General features: G+C 37.9%; 1 protein-coding gene across 1 annotated transcript; it reads right to left on the bottom strand.

The window, feature by feature from the left end:
- Positions 1-94: 94 nt before the first annotated feature.
- LOC107593566 (syndecan-3-like) lies at positions 95-27,182 on the bottom strand. The gene is made up of 5 exons (XM_016283337.1): positions 26,320-27,182; positions 6,089-6,182; positions 3,830-4,524; positions 2,507-2,738; positions 95-693 (listed from the first exon to the last, which is right to left on the bottom strand). The coding sequence occupies exons 1-5, from the start codon at positions 26,374-26,376 to the stop codon at positions 527-529; spliced, it is 1,245 nt and encodes a 414-aa protein (XP_016138823.1). The 5' UTR covers positions 26,377-27,182; the 3' UTR covers positions 95-526.
- Positions 27,183-27,709: the final 527 nt, after the last annotated feature.

Here is a 27,709-nt window from a genome sequence, read left to right as displayed (position 1 = left end):
CAACTCCTATTTCTGCTCCTTTTGCTTCATCTCGCTTGACTTTCACAATCCCTCCATGACCCCAACAGTGTTCTTTTCTTCTCCCTCATTTTTCATGCTGTTTTTTTTTTTTTGCTCCCATAATATTGTGCAGGAAACACATCTGAAACGCAGTGTCTTTACAAAAAAAGATTCAGGTCATAATTTCATAGAACAACGATCCTAAACATATCAATAATAACATGTTCTTAAAAAAGTTTTTTTCTTCTCTGTGTATGTGTAGACTCATGTCCCACCCTCTCTGGCACCGCCCCCACCCAAGCCCCACCCACGACAATTCCATTGTTTTCTACATTGATCTTTTTCAGTTGTATTTTTTTTTTTTTTGGAAAAGAAAGTTCCGAGTCTGTGGAATGAGAGGCGCTCTCATGGGGAAATGAGGGAAGAAAGGGATCAAAGGAAAAGGGGTGAGATGAAAAGAAGAAAGGGGGGGTCAGATAGAGACGGGACAAGGTTGGAGAGATGAACGAGGATGAACGTATGGATGTTAGGCGTAGAATTCTTCCTGCTTGTCCGGTTTCTGGTAGGTGACAGTGGCTTGTTTAGGCTCCTCCAATGTATAGCTGCCTTCATCTTTCTTTTTCATCCGGTAGATGAGTAACATTACGAGGAATGCTGCGAAGAGTGCTCCGACTACACCTCCGACAATCACCGCTGGAGAAATAACAAGAGACATTGATTAATTACAGCATTTCAAATTCAAATCATTATGAACACTTCAACAACAATTATGTTCTCTCCCACCATCCATAAATGTGCAAATGTCAATGAAAAAAAAAATGAATTACATTTTTTTTTTTAAAATCAAGTCCTATCTTTTCATATGGTTTTGGGGGTGAAAATAATAATAAATGGCTATTTATAATATTTTAACAAAAGTATTATAAAAAAGTATAATATTTTTCCAATTTCCTAAGAAATAATAACAGATTACATTTTATAACTTATACAAATATTTTTATAAATGAATACAATACAAGTTTATTTCAGAAATGTAAACATTTGTTTTAAAATTTAATTGAAAAATGTAAAAACATGTTAAGGAATTCAGGCATTGCATGTATAAACTGAAATTTTAATATATTTTTAAACAAATCAATAGGACAATAAATAAATTATGACATTGACCCCCCTCTCATTATGCTGAAAATCAGTCATAATTTATGGGATGCAATGCCAACAATAAGCACAACTACAAATGAACTCTTCTGAAGGAGACAGCTGATTTCAGTTTCATTGATGTTTTTGAACCAAACACACTGCATGATAAAAACCAAACCAATGAAAAGACAGAGAAATAAAGACACCGACAAACAAACATAAAACACATTTAATCAAGGCAGGGAGAGTTTTGAGTCTCTCTAAACTAAAGCTTATCTGCGAAAATCAAAAATGCAAAAAACGAGCTAAAATCCAACTAATTTCACGCTATAGCCTGCGACTCCTACATCTTTACCTATGACCAGGAAGTCTGCAAATACAAAGGCAAACAGTCCTCCAATCAGAATGGCTGAGGAGAGAGAGACAGCATATCAGATGACACAGAGAGACGAGAGGGAAGATGGAGACAGAGAGGCAGCAAAACAAACAGAGAAGGTGAACGTGAACAAGGAAAAAAGACAAAGAGCAGAAGACCGTGTTCTCCTCAGAGAGCTAAAATAAAGTCCACTGGAGGCTATTGCTTGAGATCATAAGAGCAAGCTTTTGTTAAAAGGATAGGACAGCAAAAATATAAATAATTTTTGGGTGAACTGTTCTTTAAACAACTGTTACTCCAAACATAATACTCCTACTAATAATATTGCTAACAACTAATGACTAGCTTTTGTGAAATGCTAGTTCATGCTTGAACCTTGAACACAATATCTATTACCGTTCAAATGTTTGGGGTCAGATGGTGGAAAAAGATGTTTTTCTTTTCTCAAAGAAATTAATACTTTTATTCAGCGAGGATGCATTGAATTGTTAAAAGTGGCAGTAAAGTCATTTAATGTTACAAAATATTTCTATTTTAAATAAATGATGACCTTTATTCAGCTTTGCCATCACAGGAATAAATAACATTTTAAAATATATTAAAATAAAAATGGTTATTTTAAATTATAATAATATTTCACAACTTATATTTTTACTATGCTACTTTACTATTTATCTTAGTGCACATAAGAGACTTCTTTCAAATATATATATATATATATATATATATATATATATATCACAAACTTTCAAACAGTAGTGTATATGTTAAGCTGTACAATAATGCCATAAAGTTTTTCCGCAATAGGATTTTCAGTTCAGTGTGGTCTATTAATCTTATAAGCAACAGGGAGACAGACAAAAACAAGTACAAAAATAAAAAATATATACAAGACAAATAGACAGACAGGTTTAAAGACCGAAGCCAAAAAAACAGGAAAGACTGAACTGGGTTGTGGGAGTAGGTTTGAATGTGTCAGGCATCCCTCACCTATCAAAACTTCCTTCCTCTCAAGGATGTTCTTCTGTGGAAGTTGAGCGGCTGAGCTTCCAGCAGCATCTACTGTGTTACCAGTCAAGTCTGGTTCTCCTGCCGCGCCAGGCTCCCCTTTGCCTCTCCTGACCTCGTTGCCTTGGCGACCTTCATTCTCGCGGATTTCAATATCACCACTTGGACTTGGTCCTGCAACTTCATTATTAACAGTTTCATCTGGTGTTTGTGTCTAAATGAGGAATAAAAAAAGAAAGGAAAAATGATGCCCCTTCAAAATTGCACAACAGATCATGTATAGCGGAAAAGAACATTTCCAGAGAAACAGAGGAAAACTGCTGACCGACTTTTCTGTAGAAGTTCTTGGTATTAATATATTATAAACTTGTTTTTTGAGAGTAGAATTAGCAAAGATGTCTGATAAATCATCTGATGAAAGTGTGGTTTTGATGCAGTATGCACATACTAAATCAATGGAATTAATTCACAAATGACACAGCAAATAATGCCACTCATACTTTGTTCTTTTTTTTTGTCATAAATGTCCAAAAACCTTTTGGGGTGATTGCTTTTGATCCCAAAGGGAATACGAGAATACTTACAGAGCAAATCATTCATGTCAAAAGCAATAATGGGATTAGGGATGCACATTATATTGGCACCATACTGGTTATTGGCCAATGTGGCAAGATTTTTTTTTTTTAAATGCACATATACCTGTCGACAATTTATATTTACCTGTGCATTTCCACTATTTTAACAGTTAGATTGCCTTTGCTCACATCTAATGCTCATCTAATAATAATTTAACAATACTGTAATATTCAAATAATACTTATAAATAAATGTAATCTTTAACAAGTCTTAAAATAAATATCCTGTTTGTAGATTTTGTTGTGCTGCCTAAATTAACTTGAAGCATTTTAAGATTTTAATTTTTAGTGTTTTATGTTTAATTAAAGATGAGATCATTCTTAAATTAATTAAGATTTTAATATCTACCATTTATTAAAAATAATTACTTGCTCAGTATTGGCTGGAATTTTCATACTGGTGGATCTCTTGGAATATTATTTATTTTGTTAATTTGTTTATTTATGTATGTATTTAATTCATTTAAGACATATCGAATAACTAATTTTTTATATCTGCCATTTGTTTAAAATGATTGTCAGCATATCTGTATTAGTTAGAACTAGATAGATAGACAGACAGACTTTCATTACTGGCTTAGCTGTATTGGACAGAGTTTTCATATCGGTGCATCCTTACATGTAATATTGTTTTTTTTAATTTATTTATGTATACTGAGGACTATCTAACCTGTGTTGTGGTCATCACTGAACGAGTGCTGCTCTCAGTTGGGGCGGCTCTACTGGGGGTAGTGTGTGGTTTCCGGGGTCGTATGGGGGCGGTGCTCGGAGTGGTCAGAGCAGGACGTGGTCTGGTTGGCTTAGCAGTGGTGGACGCAATGGTGGTTGGGATGACCTCAGTGGTTGTGATGTCATCTGTTGTCGTCTCCGGTGTGCTTGATGGCTCTAACATGATGGTTTCTGTAGTAATGTATAGATCCTCCTCTTCTTCTGTGGTGGCGAGGTCCTCCGGGTCACTAGTGGCCACTGTAGTCTCACCCAGAGTGGTGGATGAGTCTACGAACACTAGAGGAACATCAGTCAGCCGGGGGGCAACCGTAGCTTTCGATCTCTCTTGTTCCTCCTCTCCGTCTTGCACTTTATCAGCACCCAACCTTATTACGATCTCAGATTCCTGTTCTCTATCCTGTTCCTTCGCCCTTCTCATTTCCTCCTCCTCAAGCTCCATCTCCAATTTGCGGTCGCTGTCTACATCTTGTCCCAAGCCACTCTCGCCTTCCACCTCAGGTGGAGGTGGGCTACTTGGCTCGGCGGCGGGGGAGGCCGAGGGGGCGGGGCCAGTGGCCTGTGTGGTAGAAATTGGGAGGGCCTCTTCTGTTGTGACCGCCACACCTGCTGAAGTTGGACTAACGTCTATATCTGGAACTGGAGGCGTAGAGAAAGAGCAATGAAAACACGGTGAGACAGGGTGAAGGAGATCAATACTCACAGCCATTTTAGACCGTGTTAATGTGTCATATGATACCTAGCAAAAGCGTCTGCAAGGCTTCAAAGCAACCTTTGGATTGGTCAGCCCAGGAATGTGAACATCCCCATGGCAACACATGAATAAAATATCAATAACCTTGGTAAGAAATACACATGCACACACACACTAGAAACAAAGAACAAAGCAAGCGCCACTACAACACACAAACTCTGCTGATAAAGCGCACACACATAGACAGTGGTTCTTTACCTACAGGCATTCTTATGTCCCAAGGGTTGATTTTTATTAAAACTAACTGATTTCAACAGATAACAGATGTTTCTTCTTTTTATTAAATGAAGGCCACATTAATATTGTCTTAGAAACTTCACCTTTATTTTTTGCTGTCTTATGTTTCAAATGCTTTAGGAATAGATTTTATTGTTTATCCTTGTCCTTGATGCTTAAAAATTATGAAAGGCCATCATAACAATAAATATATATTAAAAACTACGATAATCTAAACGTACTAAAATGATCAGAAACGACTTCAATGTTTAGTGATTAACATTTATATAATTAATTTTTACACCTACAGAATTATTACAAGTTGTGATGTCATTTTTACCACAAGTTGTTAGTGTAATGGAAAAGAGGTCAATGTTACCCTTTTTACATTTTGTTTTACATTATCTATATTGTTGATTTTTCAATCAATTGCAAAAACTTTGCAAAAAGACTATTAAATGTATGAAAATTAGCTGTTTATTCCATTTTAGTCCATTTAAAATGACATGTCCACCTCAGATTTGTATTAAACAGTACATCACTTGAGACGTGATGGAAATGACATTGTGGTGGAAATTCAACAAAATGAATTTTAACAAAATCACAGAAGTCTCGTGAGATATTTATGTCTCCTGTTCAATAATGTTAGCGGTCAAATTAAATAATGTGTGAAAAGTGTGTTTGAAGAGAGTTTATTTTCTAAACGACCACAGGGCCAAAAGTGCTCTAAAGAAACACCCAAGCACTAGCGGATATTGGCCGTCCACACCCAGATTCCTGCTGATTAAGTGATCTTATTTACAGTAATCTGATTACTGAGGATCAGATGATCACTCACAAAGACACACACACACACACACATTCACATGCAACTATATGAAGAAGTGCTCTTTATTTACAAGAAAAGAAGGGCGTTTTTTACGGTCAGTCTGTGGGCATCGGTTAGCAGAGGCTAAAATAAATGTATGAAGTTGTGGGAGGAATGTGAGACAGAGGGGCTGAGAGAGAGAGAGAGAGAGAGAGAGAGAGAGAGAGCAAAGTGAGACAGAGCAAGAGATGAAGAGGGGGATAAGGCGTTGAGTTGTGAGAATTATACCAGCTGGTGAGGGGATTGGAAGCCCGGGCTGGACTTTTAAACAAGGCAGCTGTGACCTCGTAATGAGTGATTCACACTCACACGTCACAGACATGCTAAAGTGACACATACACAAACACATCACAAATCAAACTCACAGCCAGAGCCAGATCCAGAGAATAAGTCCTCATCGTCGTAAAATCCATCTCCAGAACTCTCATCATCGCTTGGTCGAGATCTGCGATGCTGTGCCTTTAAAAAAAGAGAAAAAGAAGTCAGAAACATTTGTGCAAATCCACCAGAAGTGGAATGATTTAGCAGTACATTGTTTCAAAACCAATATCAGATTAACGGTGTGTGTGTTCATGTGTAAGTGCGAAGGGGTCTAGCGTGGGGAGCCGTTTCGTCGAGAGGCCTGTTGCTAGGGGCAACACTTGCCTTTAACCCAATTTCTTAAATAGGGATGAAAATTCAGCAGAAAAAGAGCTCTCGACTGTCCTCAGACCCAAAGTGAGAAAACTGTGACTTGTGTCATCAAATACACAAAAACCCTAGTAAAATAAATTCTAAACAAATTAGCAGTTCCCATCAAACATAAAAGTTTAGAGGCTGTTTCTGGCAACAAATGTCCTTTAAAAATATTGAATGTAAGTATAGTCACTAGTCAGCAGCCAACATGCTTAGAGTGACGCTTTCAAAAACAACATTACGTAACACCAAACCATTGGCGTAAAAGCACTACCCCCTCTTCTGAATCGTTCTTTACTCTTGTGGTTGCTTTCCTTCCCCCCCGCTCTCATGATTGGTTGGTCTCCATCCCAGCAACACCCCATAAATACTCAGACCCATAAACCGATCCCATGCCCTCCCAGTAATCCCCCATAAACACACAGACTGGCCCCAAAATGCTGTCAGTAATCAGCATGCACTTAAACTTAAGAGCATCATACACAAACAGACACACTATTATAACTGTGCCCAGTTCTGTATCTGGTCTAATTACATATGCATATAATATAGCCTATATTTATGTGCCTTTATGTTTTGCATTGTAACCATGTGTGATTCACTAATCACATATACATATATACATGTATACACACATATATATAACCACACACACATATACACACACACACACACACACTATGATACTATTTTGTTTTTTTATTTTATTTTCCATGCTATTTTTTCAGCTCTTTACTATATTTAATAATTTTTATTTATATGCACGTTTAACAATACACTGCAATAATTTAAATATATACATACAAATAAATACATATTCTGTCAGGACCACTATCGTCAAAATGATAGATACTTAGCATAAAGTTTGGTTTGGCGGTATGGTTCTGTTCTGGGCAAAAAACCTCCCTGCCCATCCATGCAGCCTGTCATGAATGAGCAGGGAGAGCAGCAATAATAACCCCACCAGGGTTAACAGAACAGAACAAGGCAGATATCATTAATGTACTCAATGATATTTAAGTGTAACACTTTATTCAAGATAAAATAGTCTGATTAGCAAGGAATATCAGAAAGCTAAGTCCTGACTGTGGCGAAAGGTGGAGCTGGGGATGGAGGAGGGTAATTTGCTCCGAAGCAAGCTGAAAAGCTGCTGAATATTACTGAATACAGCTTATATAGAAATGCCGCGATAGGTGTCGTATTCCTATAGGTAGATGTGATCAGCTGAGAATCAGCTGATGCAAGCTTGACTCACGTGACCTGCCAGAACTAACGCTAAAGCTTAATTTATATATAATATGTATCTATAACATTAAATCGCTAAGATTTTCTTTAATGTTTTTGGAAAGAAGTCACTTATGCTCAGCAAGGCTGGGTTACTGATCAAAAATGCAATAAAAAAGTGAAACTGATTAAAATACTGTAAACACGATTACAATGTTTTGTATTTCTGTATTTTAAAATGCAATTTATTCCTGTGATGGCAAAGCTATATTTTCAGCAGCCATTACTCCAGTCTTCAGTATCACATGATCCTTTAGAAATCATTCTAATATGTTGATTTGGTGCTCAATAAATATTTATTATTATCAATATTGTGCTGCTTAATATTTTGTAGAAACTAAAGATTCTTTGATGAAAAGAAAGTGAAAAAAAAGCATTTATATGAAATCTTAATCTTTTGTAACATTATAAATGTCTTTACTGTCACTTTTGGTCAGTGTCTTTCCTGAATAAAAGTATTACTTTCTTTAAAAAAAAAACAGTTTTTATTAAAATATGTAAATATATTAACAAACACATATTTCCATTACCATTTTGAGGCAAACAAACAGTTTGAAACACATCAAGTTTATACCAGAAACGTATCTCTGTCTTAATGCTCTCATATTCAAATATAGTTGTGAGACAAGGAAGGACCTTTTTAGGGTATTATAATAGCCTGATAAAAAGCACATTTAAATCACCACAATATTCATGATGCATAATGTTATATTACCGGCAAATTTTTGTGACTATTGTGACTATATCACCCTCTCTAGTGCCAAACACATACTATTAATCTGAAGCATTTCGTTACTATTCTAGCCATTTTATCAACTAAACCAGCTCTAAATAGTGCTATGGATTTGTGCTGATCTTTTTTTAAGCTCAAAGTGCATGTGAACACCAGGGAATCAGATCCCACTGTGCCTCAATCTGAACTGCTATTAACCACAGGCCATTCACTAAATGCAATCAGGTCTAATGTGATTTCCTCTCCAACCTGTACAACACTCAGAAATACATGCTGCAGATGCACCGGATCTCCTTTCCAAATCACATATGTCTCTGCAAAACCTGGTGCTCAAGATGCAAGACTAAGCCAGTATGCATATTGGGATAGATTGTGTGTTTGTGGATGTCTGTATCCTCCCCTGTAATGGTGGGGTTGGTTTGTGGTGTAATTTGGTCTACGATATGATTAAGGGGTAGAATTGGCTCGCACAGCAAGGGTTCTTTCACAAACAGTTTGTGTGTGTGGGTGTGTGTGTGCGTACAGATAGAGAGGGGGTGTGGGTAAAAAAGCTTTTTAGAGTCAAATGTAAATATAACATCCATCCGTCTGGCGGCACATAATGACGAAAAAAATACACTGTAAGGCTGCACGATTATGAATTATCAGTTTTCTTTGATATTGTAATTATGATTTTTAATCATAGGCAATGGGTACGTGTAAATCAAAATTCTCTTTGCAGCATAAAAATTATTTTCCAAAATACTTCTTTGAATAACTATAATATATTTATAATGGAATGCAGTAATTGAAATTTAAAGGGGTCATATGATGCAATTTTTCCTTTCTCTTTGGAGTGTTACTAGCTCTTGGTGCATAAAGAAGATCTGTAAAGTTGCAAAGACTAAAGTCTCAAATCCAAAGAGATATTCTTTATAAAAGTTAAGAGTCAGCCACGCCTACCTAAAACGGCTTGTTCTAACACGCCCCCACATACCTACGTCACAATGTGGGAAGATTTGCATAACGCCACCCAAATGTTCACGCAAAGAAAGGCGGCGTAGCTTTTATTCTCGCTGTAGTATTGTTGCTGCTGCCGCCATGTCGTGAAGATGCTGAGTGTTTCGTTGTGAAAGCCAAACTACTTTGTTTGGCCTTCCAAAAGAGGACACGACTAGAAATCAGTGGTTAAATTGTATTTACAGTGGCAGGCATAAACACAATTTTGATTATGTATTTGAATAATTGTGCAGCTATAATGCATAGAAATGTATATATGTATTGTCCTCTCTTTCTCTGACAAATTTGATGTTTTTCTGTACTGGCTTCTTTCCAGAGGAACAGCTGCGAGTATGACTTCAGATAGAGAAAGCGTGTGAAAGATCACTGTGTAAGTAAAGTTAAGAGGTGACTTGGTCACTAGGTGATGACCTGATTACCACAGAGTTAGACACACAAATATCTGAATGCACATCTACATGTGCCAATTAAATATAAATACCAAAAAAACAAATGCATTACAGCACCTCCACCTATAAAACATCTGACCCTCAAGTTTAAACTTTGTCTCTTGAAATGCATGTTATATACGTGTATGAAGTGGACAGCTGTTTCTGTAGGACAATCCTTAATCCAACCAGCAAGTGATCCCATAATCCCACGGGATTAAGACCATGTCGGATGCCCATATGGGTAAGACGCCGTGTGTGTCAGTATAAGAGCTCCTCCAAAGCATACAAGTATTAAGCATTTATGATGCTGTGACAAAAACTATCCCTGGTTTAATCAACAAAGCCTGGCACATAACCAAATTATTATACATTTTACAAAACTAAATGACTAAATTTGAAATCATCAACCCTCTTTACTTCATTAATGTGACATTTTAAATTAAAAAAGGATATTAAAAGAGAAACAATTGTAGGGTGGAGCTATATTTAATCGATCTGGAAATAACTGGGTTGTTAAAAGTGACAGGTGTTTGGAGGGGAGGGGTTGAAAAAAGGAAAAATAATTTTTTTAAGCTTATAAATCAATTACATAAATGTATACAAGAACATGAATAACACTTTTTAAATTTAATTAACTATTGTTAAAAATATTTATTTATATTTTTATAGAAATTTGAAAGAGAGAGAAAGAATAAATTTTAAAAAGAAAATTTAAAAATGTAAAAATGATTGTTCACAATAAAAATGTTTATTAAAGTAAACAAATGCATAACATTTTTAATTCATGCTGCTTGTAAGAGTCTTTTTTTTTACTCAAACCTAAAACAGTGGCTTCTGTGTTAGAAGAGAAATCTCAACTTCGTAATAAACGATTTGCTAGATTGGATGAGCAGTTAAGGCAGTTTTGGCTTGGGTTTTCCAAGTGTTATGTGGGGAAAGTGTCTGGAAAGCTTTCTGCTGAGAAGTTGCCATGGAAACACTTTCATGGTATATTATCCGAGTCATGACCGCTCTTCCCACATGACAGCCAGCCTAAAACACCCGGAATCACTGCTGTCTGGGATAACAGGGTAAAACAGGGTTAACTCGCAACAGCATGTGCGTAACATGACCGCTGTCACACAGACTTGTAATAAACTCAAAAGTGCAGATCAAGTGATTCGAGAATGCAGTGCTTGTGAAGTTTACAGGACGGTATTGTGCGTGTATTTGTGTGTCCGTGTGTGTCTGGGTGAATGAATTCTTTCTCCTCGCAAGCAGATGGGGCTTCCTGTGGATCATAACTTCTCTTGTGTGTCTAAGAAACTTTTCAAAGGAGCTGAAAAATGCAGCCAGGGGCTAGGGAATGGCTTGCCTTTGTGAGTATGTGGGTGTGCATGTAAGGGCGAGTGTGTGTGGCCAGTCTTTGTGATTATGAACAGTCCTCCCCCATTCCCAGAATCCTCTACTGTTCTCAGTGTGTGTGTTTGCACTTCTGTATGTGCCCGGAGATCCTCATTTCCCATATCTTTGGGGACAATCTCAATTTTGCTGCACAAATAAAAAGGAGGAGAAGGTACATAGAACCGAGGGAATAAGAGCGACTGCAGGTTTTCTAGAATAGCAGTCGCTGAAAGTGCAATAGGAGCAATTCTGGACTATTATGGAGAGTTGTTGCTCAGTAACAGCATACCTGACTTGAGTACAGAAGTGGATGAGAAACACTCTGGAAATCTGGTCCACTGTCAAGTATTTAATAGCATCTACCCCCACTACAGAATCACACTCACCAATGAAGGATTGTGCATTTTATGTAATGAGATCATCATTTAGGACACAATATTATATCGGTTTTGTTTTGTTTTTTACATAAAGTTAAACTTTGTCCTGCTACAATCAGTTAATGGCTCAACATGTCTTTAAAGGTGAGTGAAATTAACAGATGGAGTTTTGTTCTCAAAAGTAAACATTCAAACACACAAGTAAGCAATGGAAACGGTCACGTGGACACCTAAAGAAAAAAAAGGTACAAAACTGTCACTGGGGCGGTACCCTTAGGTACAAGAGCTAAAAGCTGCATATTAAAAATGTACCACTAAATGGTACATAGGCCTATTAATACTTTAAAAGTACGTATTAGTGCCTTTATAAAAGGTTCCGCCCAAGTGACTGTTTTGTATCTTTTATTTCTGAGATAAACACTGCATTGTATTCCATGCGTGTACAGGGTTGGTAGGCATTTCCTGTTCCTCTATGAATTTATAGATTAAGTGAAGCAGATGGATCTACTAGTCAAAAGTTTGGGATCTGAAAGGTTTTTTTTTTTTTTTTATATAAAAAATATTTTTATTCAGCAATAATGCATTACTCTGTAATTATTATTTCATTATTCTCAAAAAATAAAAATACTATTCAATTTTTTCTCTGTGTTGCTCTGCTTGCCGTAAATGCAGGAATCCGTTATAAATCCTAAACATGCGAACTAAGTCAGTTATAACTAAATGCACTGGGTGGAGCTGTGGAGTGCATTAACAAATTGATTGTATTTGATCACAGAATGTCGTTGTCTGCATCACGAAGTTTGAAATTACTCAAAATGATTGAACTAAATGATCTTACAAAATGGAATTACTTTTGATTACATGAATCAGTGAAACTGATATATCATAATATCACCACCACAACGAGGAATCACATGAAATTCAAACACCAGTCGACTGAGGAAAGATAGCAGTCCATCACTGCATTCACAACTGCAGGTAAGCGCAGCTGTACCCCGAGTGGCCCGAGAAGAGAGCTTATGATAGCCAAATGATCTTGAGACATATGCTTCCTTTAAGTTTCCTCGAGGGAGAGTGGTTTAAGAACAGAAAACACAAAGCGAATAAACATTTGCAGCCTTGGTGAGCATAAGAAAAAATTCTTGCCAACCCCAAAATATAAATGGTATGTATATGTTGTTTATATACATGGCATACAATGATTTTGCAATGTGGAAAGAGAAAAAAAAAAAAAGAAGTGGATGTCATTCAAATCCAGTTGTTACACCACCAAAGATTATGTTACATGTCATTTAGTGACATACAGTACAATAATTGCAGGGACTATCCTGCACGAGTAACTTGAGGTTACAAGTCTTACTTAAGGTCACAGTAATGACAGGGCATCTGTCCCACGCTCCATTTCAGAATCCGTGAGCTTTTGGTTGCCAGCCCACATCAATAACCTCTACTCAACCATCATGTGATGTGCGTGTCTGTGCATGTGCATTATAAATGAAAGTCACATTTGCTTCAGAATGAGACTCATCTGACCAGAATTCATCTCAGGGTTATTATCGCCCATTAAAAACATCAGGTTAAAGCAAGAACGCAGTTTCCCGTCACACGCTCCTTCCTTTTCCACACCAAAAGATAAAAGTGGAGCATATGGAATGTGTGTAGTTAAAGGAGTGCAAATATACAGCGAATGCGATTACGAAAGCAGTGGACTGGTTTTTCTCAACGTTATCTCACTCTCCACATACAGGCCTCTAGACTAAGTGACCCGTGAAACAAAACATTCAAATACCATTTATTGCAACAAAACTTGTGTGAATATGTCGGTAATTAGCAAGCCTCGCAAAACTAAAGAGAAAAGACTAATGGCCCGTTCTCACCAAAGATGATAACTATAATGATAACGATAAAGATATGGTTTTAAAAATCATTTGCATAGTCCAACCATAATGATAATGGCACAGAGGAACGATATCATTGAAATCACTTTCAGCACATTTTTTCCAGCTGAAGAACAATAAAAACACTTACAGCGTGTTAGAATCCATCCTGCTTTAAAAATCTTGAGCATTTCAAGAGGCAGACGTCATAACTGTAGCATGCTCTTATTATAAACAGAATGCTGATATAGTTATTGTTATAGTTATCATTATTAGTGTGAACGGACCTTAACAATAAATCTCTTTTCAGTTTTAATCAGAATTGACTTAAAATGACTCAGTGGTTCAGTGAGTCGAACAAAAAAATTCAACTGATTCATTAAAAGGAACTTGCTCATATGATCCTGATTCACCCAAAACCATTTTTTCCAAGTCCGATTTAAGCAACCATTTTAGCCCCAGACTGGAGCTCTGCTGTAGTGACATTTCTCTCTCTCTGTAATCGGTTGACTAGGTTGTGTCGACGATCCCATTCTGTGTACCATCCCACAAAGCTCTTTAGTGACTGTGTTTAACTTTCTCTCCTTCTCAGTCTGTGTGTCAGTCTGCTCTACCTCCAGCAGGTGATTCTGCTGTAATCTTTCATCCCTACACTTGTGGACTAGCAGCAGCGTAATCTGCTTTCCAGCACATCTGCCCAAGCGGACGCGTATCTCACTTAACTCATATCGATCAATATCACTTTCCATGCACAACATGATAAGTGAGGAGATTAGCAGGAAGGAATGGAGAGAAAAATAGATTGACTGAGGCAGCTGATTCCGGTCTTCTCCATCCGTCTCCCTCTCTCGCTTTCACACTCCACCTGCTTTTGCAAATGCATGAAATAACAGGCAGCTATTTAACACGTTTGCAGCATGTCTTCATTGAGAATTTAGCATGCATCCATTTGTTCCCGCTGGAAAGTTTATCTGGGGTTATACTGAAAATCACTACGCGGGAAACACTGTCTGCACTCAGCTTGACAGTCACATTTCTCCAAACACAGCTGCTCTTATTACTGACATGTCAAAGTATAATCATACCTTAGGTAATTGCAATTACTCACAAATAGCTGTGATATTCTGAGAGACTGTGACATCCATTTATTCATATAAATTAGATGCTGACACGGCATGAGCATTTATGTGACAATATACTGTATAAACATACATATAGATAATCTGCCAGTATGCGGCTTTTTTGACTATCTACACTACCTTTTTTTGTTTAATAGAACTTAATAATGCATTAAATTGCTCTAAAGCAGGGATCCTCAAATCTGGCCCACAGGATCCACTTTCCAGCACAGTTTAGCTCTAACCCTAATCAAACACACCTGAGCAAGCTAATCAATGTCTTCAGGATCATTAGAAAATCACAGGTAGGTGAGTTTGATCAGGGTTGGAGCTAAACTCTGCAGCGCATTGGCCCTCCAGGGCAAGATTTGAGGAACCCTGCTCTAAAGTGATAGTAAAGATATTTATGTTATACAAGATTTCTGTAATAAATGAAAACTGTTCATTTGAACTGTCTATTCATAAAAGAATCCTGAAAAAAACCCCGTCATAAAAATCACAGTTTCAACAAAAATATTAAGCAGCACAACTGTTTTCAGCTTTGATAATAATAAAGGTTTCTTGAGCAGTAAATCAGCATATTTGAATGATATCTGAAGGATCATGTGACTCTGAAGCCTGGAGTAACGGCTGCTGGAAATACAGCTTTGCCATCTAAATTACATTTTTAAATAAAATTTATATAAACTATGAAACAGTTATTGTAAATATTTCACAAGTTTACTGTTTTTTTTATCAAATAAATCCAGCTTTGGTAAGCATGAGAGACGTTATGCAGAAACAAAACTAAAATCTTACTGACTCTTAACTCAAGTCAACAAAAAAGTGGATGTGTCAAATATCAGATCTGGACATAAGGTTTCATGTAAATGTCTACATCTGCCACTGTGCCATCTCTAGACTTTTATGTTATGGTTCCTGTTTCTGTTCCTGTAACACTATTCCTGGCTGGATCAGTTCAGTGGTTTTAATAAGCCCTCTACAATCAAATATGAGCACAAGTTAACCCTAAAAACATTTTAATTATAGGCTTCCTTCTTTTTTGCCGTGGCACTGGAAGTTTTTAATGTTATATTGCTGGTCAGCACTTTGGTCATTTTAACTGTGCTCTATAAATGAACTTTACTGACACATTTATTCCACTGACAGTAAGGCGGTGACAGCCAGAGGACCTTCGTTTAGCTACAGTCATGGCAATATCAGCTGTACTATCATTCAGTGTTTGTGGCAATGACAGCGTAGCACTGATCTTGGCCTAAGCCCTTGATTTGGAGGCCAAACGATGGGGGAGGTGCTAGCGTGAGCCTTGACATCACGTTTGAGTCAGAATCCATCAACTCCATTATATCTGTAGTGAAGCTGACATCCAGCAGATTGTTGATGATTCAGGCCGTGGCCTTCTGCAGTCAGACCACTGAGACAAGATCAGCCATTAATCGGGCTGTTGACCCAAAAATATAAATTCTTATTTTGTCTCAACAAATTGTAAAAATGTAAGTATAAGCATGGATTAATCGCACACAATATTATCAATAACATACATTTAGAAAATAGCGTGAATTGTCATTAGTGACTTGCAAAATCAAAGCAATATACCTTAAATAATGAAAATTACATCCTTTGTGTTCAATGGGAATAAAAGACGTGTCAATCTTCCTTTACACGCATAATGGAGACGTGCATACACTATTAATTTAATTTCAAAAAGAAGAAAAACTGTTTAAAATGTTTATTTTTATATCTCCGCCATTCATTTGTGTAATATTACAGTTCTTCTGCAGAACTGAAAGATCTGTTATTTACAGGGTCTCTCTCTTAGTCATTCTCCACACTTGACAGAAGTCTGCATTTCATCAGCTGTGTGTGTGTGTGTGTGTGTGCCAGATCCCTCTTATCAAATACTCAGAGTCTGGCTGAGCAGCGCAGAATCTCTTCAGCCAACATTCTGACATTATCACATTTTTTAAAACAACTTCACAATCACGTCAGTGGTAAAGATTATTATGCTTGTTTTTGTCTAAATCTGATGGATAAATACAAAGTATAGCATTCTCTCTCCCATCACAAAAACAACCTACACTGGTTGTTCAATAAAGTGTGCAATAATGCTGTGAATTACATCATCTTGTACTGCAGTATGCATTGAGAAGTCATTGCACATCTTTTGACTAAAGATTGGTACTGAAATTAATAATATTTGTATGCAGGCCACGGTCACAGCTAATGGAAATTGAAGGGCTATATGTTTAAAAGAATGTGCCATCTTGTTTCAGACAAATAGCTAAAAAAAAAAAGTTTTGGTGATTTTAACGTTACAAATAAAACGTTAAATGGATAAAACTCTAATAACTACTAAATGGGCAGAACTAAAAAAAAATTTGTATGCTTTGCTACAATAATAGTCTAAATAATGTCCTTAGTTTTTCAATCTGACATTTTAGTACAACATCTTTATTACTGAGCTGCTGGAATACATCTTCTAGTAAAGATTTGATCAGAGTAACAAGCCTGAATTTAGATTCGACGAGCCTCTCAACTGCACCAAAGTCCCTTTGTATTCTATTGTCTTTGACAGCACCTACTGTAGGAAGATGTTCTGGTTATTGAGTTGCAAAGACGGTGTGTTAATTTGCACATCAATGTGCACAAAGCTTTTAGCTCCGTCACTCAAACGACTCTTTGAGCTTCAAAAACGGGCAACTGTTGAGTGATTAAGCTTTAGTAGAGGTTATAGTGAAGGTGAGGATGACCTTTTGTGCACATGTTTGCGCATGCAGGCTGAGAAACAAAGAAAATGCAAATGGATTAAGCGGTGCACAGTGTTAAATCCTCAAAGATGTGCGCAGACAGTTTACTTTATGCATGTGCTTTCACACACATTTTTGTCTTTTGGCTGCAGGCTCATTTTTTTCTTCGGCTCTTATCTGGGAGTTTTTACTGGTATAAACAAATCCCTAAAATAAAGTGTGTGTGAATAATAAATATTTTAAAACTATTATCTCAATGTTTGGCGTCAGTTCGGCTATGCAGAGTCATATTATTTAACATAAATCCACTGGAACTAAAACCCCCTAAAGAATCATTCATTCAGACTGACTATGATGATATGGATAAATACTTCAAAGCAGAATTTTGAACTATTTAAATTAGCTAAATTGCAAGAGTCGCTAATACAGTTTTAATAATAATTTAAGCATTTAGCAGACGCTTTTATCCCAAGTGACTTACAGTGCATTCAGGCTATAAATTTTTTACCAGTATGTGTGTTCCCTGGGAATCGAACCCACGACCTTTTGCGCTGCCAACGCAATGCTCTACCACTGTATATCTGCAGTTCCCACTCCATTTTGTGTCATCCACCATGGGGACTGACTACTAAATAATGTAAAGTCCCTCTCGCCAGGAAATCCCTTCAGAAAAACCACATGCATATAGGTTAGGTTCACACAGCAGCTGAATACAGTTATCAGTCCCGTTTTGAAGCTAAATATGGTTTAGTTCACACATGCGCTACCATTTAAAAGTTGGCCAGTAACATTTTTTGAATGTCTCTTATGCTCACCAAGCATTTATTTGATAAAAAATATAGTTATTACATTTCAAAACAACTGTTTTCTGTTAGAATATATTTAAATGTAATTTATTCCTGTGATTGCAAAGCTGAATTTTCAGCAGTCATTACTCCAGTCTTCAGAAATCATTCTAATATGCTGATTTGGTGCTCAACAACATTATCAATGTCAGCATTTATTTGAAATAGAAAACATTTGTAACATTATAAATGTCTTTACTGTCACTTTTGATCAATTTATTCCATCCTTACTGAATAAAAACAGATTTTTGCCCCCCCAAATTGTACTGTCCCAACATGTGAACGGTATCATGTTTTGGTTATAAACGAGTGTGATAAAAGCATTCTGAAACGACTCTCTTAAATTTTCAGGACTCATTTGTCTTGTGTATGCTTTGCATTTTTTCACGGTAACTCACAGAGATGCAAACATAAGCTGCACGCTTTCAGAAAGTTTTAAATCCCGTCACTGCCTTTCCAACCGAGCCGCTCTCATCAGTTTTGTGGTCTGGACGCGACACAAATCCTGTGCTCTACACTGTTTTTTTTTTCTTCACTTTTTTCACTTGAAGCTTCTGTCGGTTAATTAAGATTGAACAGATGAGGTCATGCCTTCACTGGACTCATTTATTAACTGACGTCATTTTCACTGTGATAACACTTTCTGGAGTGATGGTCTCACAAATTTTGTGTGCAGCTACAGATAATGTTGTCAGTTGAATGGTAAAACGCTTGCGATGTTCCTCATCCGTAAGCCGCTTTGGATTAAAAGCATCTGCTAACTGCCTAAATGTAAACGTGTATGTAAACAAATGCTATATTTTTTCACAAAGCCATCTCATTAAACACATGAATGCGTGCTCTCAAATGAATGAAAGCACTTACTTTAACGCGGTTCATCATTTGTCTTTATAATAAACGCAAATCTTGTTGATTAATGGCCTGCACATCGCATCTGACACGCTTCGCCAGCGTTATCTAAATATTCCTCATTCCCAATTAACTCCAGGGCTGTTTTTAACATTCTATAGACGCTCGTCTGGCGCTCACCTCGCCCCACCCTGCTACTGGAAAGTTAACGACATTCCAGAAGTCCCCGGAGCACACGGCCATGCCCCCATTCTCTCGTTAACCCAATTATCCTCGTGGATCTCCACGGAAACGCGTCACTACCCCAACCCCTTCCCCAAGCAAGAGGCCACGAGAACATCTGCAGAACAAACAAACAGACAGGGAAGGAGGAGTAGGAGGAAAAGGAAGGACACATGCGCATAAACACGTTTTCTCCGGGCAAGGGCTGTCCTGTTTGGCTACAATAGCTGTATTCATATTTATAGAGCGGCTTGGTGAGGGATCTTAAAACTCCTTGTGGTTTTGGAACGCCTCCTACCAATGCTCTCTTATTATAGCATGGCGCACGCAAGCACACAGAAATTTGGGACAGAAAAGCACTCGTCATTTTTGAGCGGGTAAGACATTCAATCATGCTGTGGCTTTTTCTGAGATACCGATCGCAACGGACATTTACACATCTAAAACCACACCCATAAAAAAAAACATTACACTCCAGCCCGTTATAAACGCACCAATGCCCACACATCTGACTGTAAAATATAGTTTATGTGTCCCTTTCCTCCTAGCCAGTCTCTCTCAGGTATGGAGTGATTTCCCCTCCCCCACCAGACTGCCGGAGCCGCATCTTAATTAGCGAGGGAGACCGAGAGAGAGAGAGAGACCGAGAGACAGAATGAAAAAGAGCAAGCAGGGAAAGAGAAAAGGGTGAATGACAGAATGAGAAGGGAGAGACCAGAGATATGGCAGTGACGGAGATGTGCTCTGCTGTTGTCATGGTGACACTGTGGAGAACAGGTAGAGGAACACAGTCTCATGGGAAAGAGCAACGAGCCCTGATAGTCCCCACCTTTCTCCCTCCCGCTTTTTGTTTCCACCTCTCTCAGCAATTCATCCCTCTCTCTTTTCTCTTTGCGTGGCTATACGAGCTCTGGTCCTAAAATGGGTTTCTACAGTACAGCATCATAGCTTGTAATATTCAATGACAGCATGTTCTTCCTACTGCCTCACAGGTCAAGGTGTGAAAGGAAGATTCCAGGTTCGATATGGGTGAACAACAGAATGAGATCCAATCATTGCCAGCATAATGTTGATTACCACAAGAAATAATTTTGACTCGCCCCTATTTTTCTTTAAAAAAAAGCTGAAATCTTTACACTCTTTATGTGGTTTATGGGGAATCTCCATAGGTCTAATGTTTACCTTGCAATACCCATGTCATTATACATATTTCTATCCTCGTATATAGAGTGTGTATACATACACTGTATATATATATATATATATATATATATATATATATATATAAATAAATAAGGTTTAGGCAATTGTATGTAGGTTTTTTTTTTTCTGTATGCATGTTACTATTTCACTATTTCAGCATATATAGCAAAACTGATTTTAAAACCAAATAAGCTTAAAAAGCAGGAATCAAGGTTATAGTGATGCATTTTCAAGGAAAGTAAATGGGGTTCATTTTTGGAGGATTTAAAAGCAGAAATGTGAAGCTTATAGTTTTACATCTGTAAAACGTATGTATTATTCGAGCTGTAAATTGTATGTAGGTTTTTTTTTTTCTGTATGCATGTTACTATTTCATGTATGCCGCATATATAGCAAAACTGATTTTAAAACCAAATAAGCTTAAAAAGCAGGAATCAAGGTTATAGTGATGCATTTTCAAGGAAAGTAAATGGGGTTCATTTTTGGAGGATTTAAAAGCAGAAATGTGAAGCTTATAGTTTTACATCTGTAAAACGTATGTATTATTCGAGCTGTAAAGCTGAAAAGTTTGTTGAGCTGGAAGTCATTTTATGGTCATTTTAAGCTTTTAGGTTTTATATTCAGTAAACTTTTACACAGAAGAGGTTAGGAAGCAATTTTTTCCACACTAAAATTATGTTAACAGTCACGTTGTTTACGCCTTGTGGCTTTCCTGTTTTTTCAATGTACAGATCAGCGCTATTCACTTCCTTTGAGAGCACCTCACTGCAACAGATTTCAGCTTTTTTTCAAAGAAAGCAAAAGACAAGACAAAATTATTATTTGTGGTAATCAACACGTCACAAAAACCTCAATTGCATTCCTTCAGATGAATTCACAAGTGTTTTTTTCCAACTGAATGAATGAACGACACTCTTGCATTGGCAATGATTTGACCCAGATTTCACCTACCCGCATCCATCATCTTCAGGTTATCGGGCAGGAGGCGGCTGATGGATGTGAGGAGGTCAAAGGGAGGTGAGCGTGATGTGGCTGATTTAGTTTATGTGAAGCAGGTGGGCTGATAAGGTGAATCTCCTTGGCTGACACCTCTAAATTAAAGGCTTTCACACCAGAACACAGTGCCATTTGGTGGATCCGATAATGTTTTCTTTTCTTTAGTGAGACTAGGTGTCAGTTGGAAGCCTTGGGAAATGCGCTTATTATGTCAACATGGAATTACCACAGTGTTTGTTGCCAGAGTGTGGCTAGGACTGATATTTGCTTAGAGAAATTTAGAGTGGTCAGATGTTAAACATTTGGACTCGCTTTAAATAGAAGTGTCTGAGAACATCCTTTGCCAAAATAGGAACAAATTCATCATTCAAATTTATATGCAGAACTTGTTATACAGAACTGACAAGCTTTATTAGATGCTTTTTATGTAGGAAAAAAAGCAACATATGAGGCTGTTCACATAGATTACAATTTTGCATTTAAAACAGGGAAATGCGGGGCAGTGGATTTAGGAAAAAACGAGATCTAGAGACACGTTTATTAAAAGTCAAACTACTTTGAACTGCATGTCAAGACATGAGACACGATCACCACAGTCAAACACGTTTGCCTAGTGCATGTATGTTTATGTAGCATGATAAAAGCAAAATGCAACTGAAAAACGAGTTCTGTGAGAATGACATCTGACATTTTTTTAAATATCACAATTGACAAACTACATTTACATGACAAAATTGTAATCGAGCTACATTGGGGTTTGGGATTTCGGAGTCTGTGAACAAACTGTAGTCTGATTAACATGTTTACATGCTGGACAGTACTGAGCTACAATTACATTATTAGACTAACAGACCTAGATACCTGTAGTGGAGAAATTTGACTCAGACTAAAGTGTTTAAGTGACATGTAATTGTTTTAGACAAATTATTGCTTTAGTACCAGCTGAAATTTAATGTGTATGTTAACATTTACTACTGAGATTAAGTGAGGATCACATTTGTCTCTTGAGAGAAACAAAAAAATCTTGTTTTACAATTCCTGAAAATCTGTGTGTCACACTGTGATCAGATTTCCAAGAAACCAAAAGTGTGTGTGAATAGATTTCAAAATGAAGTGAAACATTTCTCATGGAATTCTTCCAAAACCAAACGATCCTTGTCGTGCAACTGAATTTTAGTCAGGTGTGTCACAACTACCGACTGTTTTTGCTGAAATCCCTCCCCGTTATGTTGAAGGTCAGAGGCCCGCCCCAACGAACACCTCTGATCACTTCAAACGGGACGGAAGTTGACTTTCAGACTGTAGGGTCATTATCTCAGCAGGGTTCTGGGTCGCCGGGGCTGTTAACACCCACCTGCCAAGAGACGCAGCCATATGCACGGGCACTCAGATTATTCAGCAACTGGAAACCACCTACTGAAATGCTGCCTTTACTGTATGCCAATGATCGTCTCATTTGTGACAATTTTAAAACTCCTGAGAAATGTTCTTAATTTGCATGACTTCCTTCTATGGATCACAAAAGGAGATATTTTGAAAAATGTCTCTGTATTTTTTGTTCATACAATGAAAGTCAGTGGGGTCTAATGTTGTTTTGGACTCTTTTGACTTGCATTGTTTGGACAAAAACAGCTGAAAAATTCTCCCAAACATCTTCCTTTCTGTTCTGCAGCAGAAAATCATACATGTTTGGAATGACACAAGGGTGATTAAATGATGACAAAATTTAAATTTTCACTATGTTGTATAAACCAAACACTTTGGCTCCAATCCCATATTGGTTTATTCTCCCAAGCAATGCTAATCCTCCTCACAGGCCACACAGACTTTGAGCAAGGCATGTCCAAATCAAAACTTTAAAACACTGTCTAGCTCTTGTGAGTCTGTAAGCGAGATCTTTATACAGCTAAGTGAGAAAGTCAGCAGCAGAAACTTCCTGTGTCAAATTGCTTCACACATTCCGCTCCACTCATTTTCTCTCATTCCCTCCTCCTTATCTCCCTCCCTCTCTATGGTTGTCTTTGTCATCTACAGCACAAAACACTGATTCAGTGCTGAACCCAGGAGTCCAACATGATCCTTTAAAACACACACATACACGCACAACTTTCAGGAGTGGATCTGGTCCATTAGCTCAATTCCCAGATCTAAATTAAACTCCATCTCTGGCGCACAAAGCCTGAAAGGATATGACACCACTGACCTGATCCACATGAGACTTCCGTTTGAAGTGGCCACAACAACTCGACCAATCATGCACTATACTACAAGTGTGTGGATTCATTTTGAGTGGGCAAGATGGGTATGAAATAAACATGCCACCAGCTAAATTTGGGTATTTTTGCACAGTAGCGTGTAAACTCACTCATCAGCCAGCCCACTGCGACTTGTATGACATCTCAGTTTAACACTTAACAAGAAAAGCGGTTGCTTAGGTGCAAAGACACACTTGAAGAACCACATTTAATTTTATCTTCATGAATAGACAAAAGCTGTTAGTGTGCCTAATGTCTAATTCTGCTGTTTGTCCGGATCTTCACTGGCCTTAATGCAGATTCCACAAATTTTATGTAAATGTGCAAAACGACCATTTCAGGAGGTGCTCGGAGTAAATTTTGCTTCAAATCTACACCGAGTACGTTTACATGGACAAAAATAATCAGATTTTAACACGATTAAACAATACTCTGATTAAGAATCTACCATGTAAACAGATTTTTGATAACCTTAATCCGACTAAAGTCATATTCGAAGTAAACAGAAATCTAATTAAGACATGTGGAGTATTCCTATTTTAGTCGCATTACTGAAGTGCAGTATAGACATGTAAACACCTTAATCACATTATTACCGTCGTGTAGGACTTTTCGCCGCATTTTGCAACAGGATACACACACGGCAGTGCTCAACCATTTGCTGGCAAATAAAAGAGCTTCAAAAACGCCATTGTCTGTATGCACGTACAAATAATGATCTGCACTTGAAGCTTTCATAAAATTACAAATGAAACACCCAAAACTGTACATGGCATCATCATGAAGACAAACTATGTTTATACATGAAATTACGGAGGGGATGTCGGATGACATCACGTGGGGACGTAATGCGTGTGCCATTAATCCAACTATGTACTATAACATGTAAAACACGAACATAAAAGGAATATTCTAAAAGCAACTCACACCATAATCATAATATTGGCTTATTTAGAATAAGGTAAATAATTAGATTACTGATGTCCATGTAAACATAGTCATTGTGATTCTCTTAAAGTGAACGAAAACAATGCAGGTTCACTTGTTTGTTGCTAACTTAAGGACTCTGTATAACCTGGTTTTCCAAAAAAAAAAAAAGAAAAAAAAAAAAGGAAAGTCAGTTGACACTTAAACTGAAGTGGACCAAATGAGATCGAAGTTCAAGTTTCAAGGTCATGAGGGCAAAGAATGTCATTTCAGCCCATTTAAAAGTCTTTGCATGTTTGTTTACATATATGGTGAGTTATCTTTTATATCTAGATTGGAAAAATAAAAATGCCTGTAAAACGGAGCATTCATAAACTACTGTGGGCAAAAAAAAAAAAAAAGTTTATTTCAGGCAACCATTTAACAATTATGGTCGACTATAAGAAAGCATCTATTCCTTAGCTACTTCAATAGAGTGCAACATTCTCCTAATGTATATAAAGTCAAAAACTTTAAATCAAAAGTTTGTATTTCTAATTTGATTATTAAAGCCAGTCAGTACAGTATTTGTCACTACTTCTTGCCTCATATCAAAGTTTGTAATGTTGTAATTCACCTTGTAGCTGGTTGGTTTAGTTAATGGCATAAACAGAGCTTTTTAAAATATCCCTATAGGAAAAATACTTCTTTAATCAAGCCACTAAAAAAGTGGACGGGGCACTGTTGCATTCTGTAGTGTTTGCGACCACCAGCATTTTATCATTGCCAGTCAGTTGTTTAAAAGAATGGCTTTGGACTCAACACAAGTGCTCAGTAACAAAAAATCATAGCATCCGTAGTAAATACTGAACTGAGAGCTCGGTTTTAATTTTCTTAAAGGATTTCATCATAATGCATTTCCTCGCGCGCACAAACGTGAATGAATTCGACTTCCTTCTGAATCTGGGTTCCGCTCTCGCGCGCCGCGAAGGACAATGACGTCATCCCCCAGCAGCCTGCCGCCCCTCCACACCCCGCTCACCCACCTCCGGCCATCTCCGGCCAAAATCACCCGCCGAACGGCGACAGCGCGACAACCCATTATAGCGACCATGTCTGAAGCCCACCGACCACTCCTGACCACAAAGAGAACAGTGCGTGTGGAGGGACCACCGACAGGCAAACACGAGGGACAAAGGGCTTGCAATTAAACCCTAATTAGATGCGGCGCGTTAATTATAGTTTATCCAGACACCAAGCTTCTTCACGCCAATGTAATCAGACAAGCGACCCTGACCCACAACACACACCCACCTACCTACCCGCATCCAGCCCAAAATGGCTAAACAAGGCAAAGGTGCCCAGGAGAAATCCGCACCGCTGTGGCTGGCTCATAGTAGGTCCCAGCTCAGAGCTTTCTCCAGCCCACTCGCAGCGCTCCCCAGGCCGCCAGAGACGCGCTGTCTGCGGTCAGCAGAGAGAATGTGGGTCGCGTCCAAGATTTACAACCGAGCAAGCAGCACACGGCTACCGTCGCCTAATTAATGACCTTACAATTCACACTCTCTCATAAAGATTACAGCAAGCACACACGAACATAATCCCGAATGTGAACGTTGGGCATGTTGTGAGCGCGTGTGACCGGCGGTAAATCGCCCTCTCGTAACAATAGATCACAATAGAGTGTCATTCTCACCAGGGCAGTCTGCGCCAGCAGCAGCAGCGCCAGCGCCAGCCAGCACGGGAGCTTCATGGTGCTCCGAACACAGCAAAACACGGGGCTCGCGCTCTCGTCTCCGCGCTCCTCTTCAAGGGACTAGAGTAAACCTTTCGCTCAGTTTTCGGTATCCAACTTCAGGGCAGGCGCTTTCGTCGGCACATCCGTCTCGCGTCGGTACGGTCAAATCCCCGCGAAACCACGCGAAGACCGAGGAGGAGCAGCTCGTGTGATTTCTTCCCTCTGATCTGACTTGAGTGGCTGAGACCTGATGGATATGGAAGCAGGAAAGACTAGAACTCCTCTCTCTCTTTCTCTTCTCTACGCTATGGCGTGTGTGTGAGAGGAGGACGGGCATTGGGTGGATTTTCTTCGTGCGGTTGAGGATGCCCCCTGCAGCCCAGTCAAGCATCGACGTCTTCCCTGCCTCTCCCTTCTCCTCCCCTGTCGCGATTTCCATCAGAGCTTCCCGAGACCCTCAACATTTTGTCTGTAGTAGTGGACATATGTTTTTGATAATACCTCTTACATAATTTCATGCTACTGTTTTGACTGAATATAATGCCACCTTTAATGTCCTTTATAGTGTTTTTTGGGTGGTGTTTCAATATGTACATATAATTAAAGGTCTGCTAACAGTGTTTGGTGCATAAGCAACAAGTACCAGAATGAAAGTGGCAGTTTTTTGGTTGTCTGACATTTGATTGTATGAGTATGGGTGAGATACCTTCACACGACTACATTATTCGGCATATCTGTGTTTAGGAAAGTCTGATGCACTGAGCTCAGTTATTAGGCACACTATAAGATATCATTTAGCTGGTGATATTGGATAGCATATGAACAGCTTAAACTCTGTAAAACTCAATCTACATAATCTTGCTGATTTTTTTTTATAAACATTACTTCTATGTCGTTAGTAATCTTTCAAGACAAACATTTACTGGACTGAAGCAGCTTAGGTTTACTTTATCCATAGACTGGCCTAATTTTTTTAGAAAAGAGATTTTTTTAGAAAAAATCTTGTCAATAAAACTGATGTATAAAAATGTATCAAATATGATACATCAGGCTTTTGAGGAATGTTTATTTGTGAATCTCTGACAGTCATTATATTGCATTGTTTTGCCCTAATAATTAAACTATACTTTGTCATAAAACTAAGCATTTCAAATAATCCTGATAAGACATTATTAGGATATAGAGTGACAACTGATATGCATTTTATGTAAATTGTCTGTTATACTGTTATAAAAAATTGCATTGATTTACAGAATTTCATCTTGCTTTTTTGTGTTTTTTCCTCCTCGAGCATTAATTTTTTTCAGGTAGTCAGGTAGACTCTGATGGGCTTGTAACATTTTTGTTC

Source organism: Sinocyclocheilus grahami, unplaced genomic scaffold (assembly GCF_001515645.1).
Source record: "Sinocyclocheilus grahami isolate Dianchi unplaced genomic scaffold, SAMN03320097.WGS_v1.1 scaffold173.1, whole genome shotgun sequence".
Lineage (NCBI taxonomy): Eukaryota > Metazoa > Chordata > Actinopteri > Cypriniformes > Cyprinidae > Sinocyclocheilus > Sinocyclocheilus grahami.
Note: the sequence above shows the minus strand (reverse complement) of the source record. Positions and strands in the feature narration are given on the sequence as shown.